The sequence below is a fragment of the Myripristis murdjan genome, chromosome 10 (assembly GCF_902150065.1).
Source record: "Myripristis murdjan chromosome 10, fMyrMur1.1, whole genome shotgun sequence".
In the NCBI taxonomy this organism is placed as follows: Eukaryota; Metazoa; Chordata; class Actinopteri; order Holocentriformes; family Holocentridae; genus Myripristis; species Myripristis murdjan.
This window is the reverse complement of record NC_043989.1, coordinates 10,222,667-10,232,666: the sequence shown is the minus strand read 5'-3', so window position 1 is coordinate 10,232,666 and position 10,000 is coordinate 10,222,667. Positions and strand designations below refer to the sequence as shown.

General features: G+C 41.0%; 1 protein-coding gene across 1 annotated transcript in view; it reads right to left on the bottom strand.

Annotated features, from left to right (window-relative positions):
- The window catches only part of slit3 (slit homolog 3 (Drosophila)), a 300,414-nt gene that overhangs the window by 266,060 nt on the left and 24,354 nt on the right, over positions 1-10,000 (bottom strand). The window contains exon 3 of the mRNA XM_030062042.1: positions 6,445-6,516. Coding sequence (XP_029917902.1) covers positions 6,445-6,516 — 72 coding nt within the window. The remainder of the gene's footprint in view (positions 1-6,444; positions 6,517-10,000) is intronic.

Genomic DNA, 10,000 nt, shown 5'->3' with positions numbered 1-10,000 from the left:
GTAGCTATCAGTTTATTGTTGCTATGGTTATCATCCGTTTAATATCTGAGCGCTGAAATAGAAAGTTGAATTAAACTGTTGACAGACTATCCTCAGCAGATGTAGATGGTACTATAATATAAATACAGTTGGGTGTGATACAGAAACAGATGTACACACACACACACACACACACACACACACACACACACACACACACTAATCCATCACTTAGATCGATGCCTCTGTTTTGATTCAAGCGTCTTCAATCAGCCAACTGCATCACCTTGAGGGTCGGCAGTTCACAGGTCAAAGGTCAAACTCATGGGAGGGTCTGTCTGGTTTCCTGTGATCGTGACCTATTGGTTATCATGCTGTGTTTGTGTGTGTGTGTGTGTGTGTGTGTGTGTGTGTGTGTGTGTGTGTGTGTGTGTGTATTTGGGTTAAAAGTTATAGGTTATCGTGTTGTAAGCTTTCTAATGCCAGTTATCACTTCCATCCGCTCTGTGCTTTGACCAGCAGACCTGAGGAAAGGATCTGGGTTTTGCTTTGCAGCGTCTGTTGGATACAAGTGTCATCCACTCAGGAATCCCCTTTGAAACATAATCCTATAGGAAAACTGATCCGTAAAGTGTTCCCCCTCTCTAAATCCCTTTATTCACTCTACTATGGTTGCATTTAATATACGTTTTGGCAAATTTTAAAATCCGTTTTGTCATTTTTCTTGCCTCGTTAAAGACTTCTGAGCAGCTATACGTTGTCTTGAACTGACTTTAAGGTCAAATATATTAAGAAGCAGAACAAGAAGGGGCTGTCAAATGTTTTTCATTATGCCAAGTGTCAATTCCAGTTGTGTACCGAAGCTTAACCTCATGTTTGTCCTCATCTGTAATGTGGCAAAGTGGAGCGTTTTCTTTTGATTTTATTTACTTGAGTGGACTGAGTGGTGTCAAAACAAACAAACAAACAAAAAAAACCATAATCTTATCATTAATAAGCCTGATATGTTTTTCATTTTGAGATACCAATATGTCAAAAAGTATTTCTCTATGAATATGGTACGGCAACCCACTCATGCCCAGTGTTTTCAAAAGTTTGACTCGGAAAAAGCACTTGGCAGAGAGAAAGCAGGATATGATGGAGACGGAATGGTAAACAGGAGATGTGTGTGTGTGTGTGTGTGTATTCTAGAAATGAAGCACGAGATGGAGTGTGTGTGTAAGTGTGAGGCACTGTGTGTCTGTATAAAGCAGGGTGGAGACGCTTAAAACAGAGATTGATGAGGAAAGCGTGAGGAGAGGGAGTGTAGGCCTTATCAGGCGACCAAAGCCTTGGAAACGAGAAGCGAGGCGCGGAGAGGAAAAAGAGGGCGGAGGGTCGCGGGGTCACCGAGTAAAATCTGCGTCGGAGAAGACACAGACACCAACCTTTTAACCCCTGTGATAATGATAATAAGACCCTGACTTTCACTCCTGTTCTCACCAATGGAAAGACAGAGTTTTATTCCAACACCGAGATATCCACCATTTGGAATAATTGACCCCTACTGTTAGAAAATGACTGCTGGTATAAAAGTAAAGCACATGATGGGCTACTATTACAGCTATGACTCATCTTAAGGGCTTTGCTTACAAAGAAAATCCTTTGTGTGTTTTGAAATAATGACGGATGAGTATGAGGTTGCATTTTTATTTTGCCAAAATAGATATATATACGGTTTTGGAGAGAAATCCTTGCAATATTACCAACCCGCAAATCTGTGGGTAGTACATTTTTAATATGTGGAAAATTATCCTTATTAGTCAGAATTAAAATGGAGTCCAGTAGCAATGGTTTGGAGATTGAAGTGAATTAGTCTCACTGGGCTAGTATCTCAAAATCCAGAATCTTTATCACTGCCTGGGTAAGAAAAACAGAGAAAAAGCGTTTAATTTGCATGCTAGATCAACATCACACAGCTATAGAATGTCTTGACTGAGCGACATTCAAACCTGAAATGGCATTTTGTAGTGTATTATTACAGTGGGCCTAGCTCGCCACTGAAAGATGGATTGTCTGAGAAAATCTCCTTTTGATTTCCCCAATACTCCAGTGAAACTGCAAACCCTCGTGTCGCAATAAAAATGAAATTAATCTTCATATTTGGTCATTTCAGGGCAACACTGCTTGCTTGTTTTGCTGCTATTGATGTGTTAGGTGAACAGCCCCAAGACATAAATCTATGATACATTTGTTTGTCGAGAATCCACCGTCTCACTCCACAGAGCCGACTGCACAGCGCTGTGTTTTTCACATTGTGACTCCACAAATCACACCAACTCAGCACCGCGACCTCTGACCCCTAACCTTTAACCCTGACTGACACCATATCAGAGAACCTGTCAACCAGGCATTTTAAAAAAAGCATTTCCGTACGAGCCAAGAAAAAAAAAATGAAATGAGCAGGGTCGTTATTGGCATCCTCGCCATGATGCAGCTGTGCAAAATACAGCTGGAAAAACAACCACAGCAATAATGACTGATAAATCAATCTGTTGAAGGTATGTTTCAAAATGAACTTGATGAACTTTACGTCCACAATGATGCCTTCTCTAAAAGCGAGGTGTTTATTTCCATAAAAAAAAAAAAAAAAAAAAAAAAAAAAAAAAATGTGTATGCTGTAGTGGTTTGTTGGATTGGGAGCTTTCATAACATTTGTGGCTTTATTATTTTCTCAAAACCAAAGAAAAAGAAACTCCTCTTTTATGTAAGTGATCGACAAAACTCATCCTTGGACTTTACCTTTTATTTTGTCACGTCTCCAAACATTCAGCACCTGACACTACCAAAAAAAAAAATATATATATATAAAATGCATCATGCATGCCTAAAAGCATATCTTCAAATGACTCAGGACTGCGAAAAAAAAAAAAAAAAAAAAAAAAGTTTTGTTTGCTCTCTTTCATTTTAATGCATAAACACAACTTTGCACCTTGACACCTCGCATTCAGAGACGCACACGACAGTAAAACCATTTCAACAAGGTATTTCTTCACGAGAACGAGCACAGCCTCTTCTCAAACGTCTTGAATCAGTGGCATCTTTGTTAGGTTACGACACACAACTAGTTTGGCCCGCTAACCTCTTCCCCCCACCTCACCCATCACCTCTGAACCTCCCTGACACGCCGCATTAAAAGGGCCTTTTAACATTAAAGCAGCCCATTGCCTGTCACTTTCCCCTATCAGATGTGTGATCTCCATTTAGGAGACAAGATACACATGTTGCTGCCACTCAACTTCCCCGAGGCTTTCATCCACTCGGGGGAGTCTGCTGCAGCACGGACTGAATTTACAGCTCTCTCCATCTCCATGTTTCAATCCAGCCGCCGAGCAAGCTTAAGCAAACTTTGAAATGCTGCAAATAATAAAATGTGAATGAGGTGTGTTAGCTTCAGTAGGGGAATAACTCTTGCCTTCGTCTTGTTCTTGTAAAACCTGAACTCACCTCAACCCCTTCTGTCAACAGCAGGCAGAACCGGCAAAGAGATACTGCCCAGTGGAAAAGACGATTTAGACAAAACAGATCCGCGTTCCAACAAAAATATACTTGAATTTGGCTCGCGCGTAAATATGAAATACTTTTACTGTGACGATTGTCAGCCGGAATGACATTAACTGTCCTCCGTGCACTTTGGAGGAAGGAGGAATTGATATTTGAGGTGAAACGGGCTACAAATCAAAGCATTACCAGTGTGGGGTGATGATGATGTGTGTCTCAGAAAAAATAAAATTCTCCAGCACTGCAGGGCCTGCAGATGACAGACAAATCTCCAAGCAGCCATAGCTGGTGCAGTGGAGGACGGGCTCTGCAAATAATGGCTTAATATGTTACAACCTGGAGGCAGGGCTCGATAATAACTTTCTTTTCTCAGTGTCCTGCAACTGCACCCAATTCTACTTTCAATTATCCCAGACTTGACATCCACTGTCCCGAATTTAAGTTACATTTAGTTTAATAACTTTGCTTCAATAACTTGCATCACTTCACTGACTTTCATTTGTAATGATAAGTGTCTCTACTGTCCCAGAGCTGTCCCAGAGACCGTACCTCGGTGTGCCCGGTGCTACACGACATCTTTAAGTTCAAGCGCTTGCCTGCGGGCTAAAACCAGAGCGACATTTCAAAAAGACGGCTGCTGGTGTAGATCCAGTCGTAGCACTATGAGTAAAAGAGATTTGTCTGATGAAGTGGATTTGTTTCCAAGTTTAGGCCACCGGCATAGACTGCACAGTAGTCCAGTCGTTTTATGAAAAAACCTAGGACAAAAAGTCCCAAGAAATACCATTGGTGGAAAGTTTTGAAAATCACCTATATATGACCATATAATACAAAAAACACCCTTTTTAACACACAGGTGAAAGGGGTTCAAATTTTTACTTTCAGATATCACTGTAAAAATTCACAAGTTGATTACACACACAAAGACAAGAAAAAAGGTCAATTACAAGTTCTATGAATCATTCTGTTCACACATTATCTGATTTGATATGCGCTAATTGGAATAAATGGAATTGGAATAATTCCATTCCATTCCATGTGCTAACTGGAATAAATGGTTATTAAATTAAGTTAATTAAAAGGTTACTATATAGCCTATATAGTAACCTTTTAATTCACTGTTATATAATAATCTTTTAATTCAAGGTTACTATATAAATATATATAGTAACCTTTTAATTCACTGTTTAAATATCTGTTCTGGCATTTATTCCAATTAGCGCATATCAAATCAGATAATGTGTGATATGCATGTGTAAACAGAATAATTCAAAGAACTGGTAATTGACTTTTTTCTTGTCTTTATGTGTGTTATCAACTTGTGAATTTTTATAGTGATATCTGAAAGTAAAATTTTGAACCCCTTTCCCCTGTGTGTTAAAAAGGCTGTTTTTTGGTATTATATGGTCATATACAGGTGATTTTCAAAACTTTCCACCAATGGGATTCCTTGGGACTTTTTTTCCTCACTCAGGACATACTGAGGATCCAAAATCAGTTGAGTTTGCTTCTCTTGCAATTTGCAGGTTTACCCCAAGTTTGGCCTAAAATGACTGGACTACAGTGTCTGCAGCCGTGAGCCCTAGCTATTCTAGTTAACAGCCGTCAGTAATGATGCATTCACAACTTCTGACCTCCTACATCCCACCACAATCAAATGCCGTGTAACAGCAGGTACTCGCTGTGTAGTTCCTGTACAAACAATGATTTAACAAGAAAAGTAAATAGCTAACATTATCTGAATATTAAATAAATGAAATAAAATGCATCAGTGGGAAAACAACTGGCTTCCCATCATAACACCAAAGAGTTTTTCCACATCGATTCCACACCGGGACGACCGAGTCTTACGTTTTGAAAACACTTTACTTACCTCTTGCTGCCAGGATGAGAGGACTTCCAATATGGCGGCCAAAGCATTATCTTACATCATCTGAAAGGCCTCTATAAAAGTGCCTATAAAAGTCGAGTTGATTTTTAGGGGATACACGGTGTTTTCCAGGACACTGACAATACACACAGTGTGTACTCTCTGACCTCGTCTCATGCTACAGTGTCATAAATCCTCTCTACAGGAGGAGCATGGAGGCCGCTCGTCCTACAAGCCGTCTGCCTGCCGTCCTTCCCACACGCTCATAAACATGCAGGTGTGTGTGTGTGTGAGGGAAGTGGTGTGTATCCACTGACACCTTGATTCTGTTGACTAGAGGCTAAGTGTGAGCTGACGGACACACACACACACACACATACACACAAGTACACACACTTACTGGCATAAAGACAGAGGCAAGTTGTTTGTGAGATTCCAAGGTGATGTCTAAAGTGGGCAGACTTGTGTATCATCCAGGTATACTGTGTGTGTGTACGTGTATGTGTGTGTGTGTGTGTGTGTGTGTGTGTGTGTGTTGGCTTGACGAGATGGGCAGACAGTGGCAGGAAGTCAAAGGTGAGTGCCTGGAAAGACAGCAATAACTAGACAAATATGCGCATGTGTGTTTGTGAGTGTGCGAGTATGTGTGTGTGTGCGCGCGTGTGTGTGTGTGTGTGCGAGAGAGAGAGAGAGAGGGAGTGAGTGAGTGAGAAAGGATGGATGCCAAGTGAGCCTCAAGGTTGTACTAGGTCTTACACTGATGTGTGACAAGGACTGACAAACAACACATTCACTCACACACACACACACACACACACACACACACACACAAAACAATCAGGACTTGTCAAGAGGCTGCACTTGCAAGGATGCAAGCAAGAGTTAGAGGGTACAGAAATGGGAAAGTACAGACAACATATGGACAACCACAGTGACGCACACACACACACACACACACACACACACACACACACACACACACACACACACACACACACACACACACACACACACACACACAATCAAATACACATACACACAAACACTGTACTTACAGTCTCTCCAGCAGTTTGAGGTCCTGGAAGGCTCCTCTTTCTATAACGCTGATCTGGTTGTCTTCCAGATGACTAGAGAGAGAGAGAGAGAGAGAGAGAGAGAGAGAGATTACACAATTAAACAAATAAAGTATTCAATAACACTACCAGCATAAATATCCTGTGATATTTCTGCGTGTGACAGTAAAAGGAAGAGCAAAACCAGTGATTTTTTTCCCCCTACTTTTCCCAGCAAGACTATCCCGTCTTGTCTGAGGATGCAAACCCGGGGGGGAAAAAATAACACTGATAAATCTAATTTTCTGGCCAGTGCAAAGAGCCAAATCAGGCGTTAGGCGTTTGCCAGAGAGAGACTGAGAGGGGAATTACAACATCCAGAGCGCCGCTTACATTTTAAAATTGGTTGTGTAAACAAGCAATCAGCGTATTGACCAAACTCGACAGAATCGAATCGGAGACGCGTACCAAAGCCGAGCAAAAGTCGGAGACACGCAGCGCTTCACAAATGTCACCACGCCGCGGCCAACACAAACAATTAGCAGCCCATCCCTCCTCCATCCCTCAGTGGATATCGTCCTTCCCCATTTCTCTTCTGCCATTTCAGTGTTGTTCCCAATGTAATGAATATTCCCCTTCTTCCCTCCCTGCTCTGTGTGTGTTGTCATGTTTCAGGACAACCTAAGGTTTTCCAGATGGGACAGACACACAGAGAGAGAGAGAGAGAACATCCCCGCAGATGTGTGTTTGGATTTTCTGTCTAAAGATGTTACGAGTGACATCTTGGGAAAGGGGGAGGATGGAGGGGGGGAGAGAGAGGAAGAGATGGGAGGAGAACAAGACTGTGAAAGGTGGGAAAAGGAGGAGAGGGCTAGAGGGAGGTAGGGATGAAAGGGATGGGACGACGAAGGGAGGGAAGGAAGCAAGCGAAGTAAAAGGGCGAGCAGCGGAGAAAGAGAGAGGGACAGATAGAGGGAGGGTGAGAAAGAGAAAACGCAGATAGACGGAGAAACAGACCCCGCATGACAAGACGGATTGAGTGAGAGAGATAGAAGAAGACAGACGAAAGGAGCTCTATCAAACCAGAGCGGGGCGGAGGGATGCTGTCTGGCGTGCCATGTGGAATCGGAGTCGTTTTGGCACGATCCCGCTTATAAATACTCGCTCAAAGAAAATGTTTAGACGTGTGGCTGTATTCCGGCCATTAATCCACTGCTTGTCATATCAGTTAGTCAGACACACACACACACACTCTGACACACACACACACTGACACGCCGTTGGATGCACAGACTGAAATTTGCACTCAACTGGATGATGCCCGACTCAAGCACACACACACATCAACACATACACAGAGAGCTGGAAGAATATTACATTTACTTATGGTAATGTCATTGAGCAGGTTTGTGTTTACTTGTACATTTTATAATCTGTTTTCGAGGTTAGTTTTTTTTTTTTTACTTTTACATTAGTAAATCTTTGCTGAGGTACTGCACTGAGTTACATTTTAAATCTCATGCATTACAAAACAGAAACAGCAGGGTCAGAAAATGGTTAAAAAAAAACTGACAAATTGTGGGAACCTTCACAGTGAATGCACAGCCAATCAGACGAGATAAAAAGAGGAATGTCCCTTTAGTTTGCTGGCGTCCTTTTTTTGTAATCTCCAAAAGAATTGAGTTTGCAATTGAGTTATGCAAGATTGCATGTATCACATTTGTTGTGTCTATAAAGCCCCTCAGTCACTTTTACTCTGTCTACATTTTAAATGAGCGACGTTTAAGTCGACTTTTACAAAAGCTATTCTTTTATTTAAGTAAAATCACAGCAAAGTAACAACAGTAACAAAATGCACATGTTCCTGATTCTAATCTAATCCATCTAAATTAAACACAGGCTTAAATCCAGCAAGTTTATGCCCTCACATACACACACACACACACACACACACACACACACACACACACACGTGTGCATGCACAAAGGCAACTGAAAAGTCATGACAGTTGGAACAAAATACCTAAACTATTGATTGAACAATTGCATACACACTCGCATGCATACACACACACAAACAGGCAAGAACACACACAAATACACAAATCCAAGGTGCAAAACTCATGGCAAACATGCACAGAGACATACACACTGACTTTAACATACTGTATATATCTTCTAATATGAGCGTAAACAAGTATCCAAGTATCCACCACACACAAAAACAGCATGCACACACATATGCACGCAAAAGAGCAAACACACACACACACACACACGCTCCTGATTCAAAACCATCACTTGTAAAATACCGCCTGTCTTAAATCCAACATGTTTGTTCTAGTGTAGTTGCCTTTTCTCTTGATTCCTCTGGATAAAAAAGCTTATCAAGGGATCAACCGCATGCTGATTTATTGAATGTAGTTTATGAAGGCAAGCGCTCAAAAGAAAAACACATGGTGCTGGGATTTGGCATATTGTTAGGATGAGGTATTGTTTTCATATTGGTGCATATCAGGAATTAGTCATAGACAGAGACAGAGAGACAGAGAGAGAGAGATGGAGAAAACAGAGAAAAAAAGTATTGATTTCATGTGTGTGGGGCCTGATGCATCTATTTTATTCGACAGTGTTAGAAAAAAAAAAAAAAAAAACTTTGCGACCCACACTAAAAGCAGAATGATGTCATACTACCTTATGGCGCACTCACACTCGCTGAATAAATTAAGGGAATAATGCAGGGGGATATTGAGTTCACTTGTTGTTGAAACACAATAGGTGAAACCACATTTAACTTTCCCAGCCAAATGTTCAATATCTAGCACACGTTTTTCACCTAGATCTAAATTGGTTTGGAATTGCCCAATTCTGCCGCAATCTGGAAGAAATCTTGCGACGTTCGGCTGCCAAGGGGCTTCTGCATGCATTAGGCCCGCTGAGATAGCCGTGTCTGAGATTTCAACGAGACTATCTGCTCATCCAGAATGGAAAGTATTCAGACGGCTGCTGCTGCTGCTGCTGCTGGAGAACCCATTTGAAGACGACATGGTGTAATCACAGTCACATTCAGTTTTTGATAAGATTAGAGAGGATTACTGCAGTTTGGCTTAACAGTCAACAAGAGGTCAATTACTTGGAATCAAAGTAAATACATTCGATAAGAGATAACTATCTTGTATGTAAATATACCGTAAAAATCAGGGTTACTCTAGTGTGACTCAACATCAGATCCTCTGAAATAGGAGTAACTTACTCCGATTACCAGATTATTAGACATACATAGATGTTGAACTTATTCCCATTCTGTTGAAGTGTTTGCATAAAGTCAGTAAGAATACATTAATCTTTTTAACAACTTATGTTGCATGTAAATTTAGTGTGACTACGGTGTTTATATAAAATGAGATCCTTTAGAATAGGAGCAACTTACTAGAATCATATTATTAGGTTTCTGATAAACAAAGGTGTTTAATTTACTCTTTGCTGGTTGTTGTATATAAACACAGATTAACTGGCATAAAATGTGTTAGTCCTGTTAACTAACTATTGTCTTGCATAT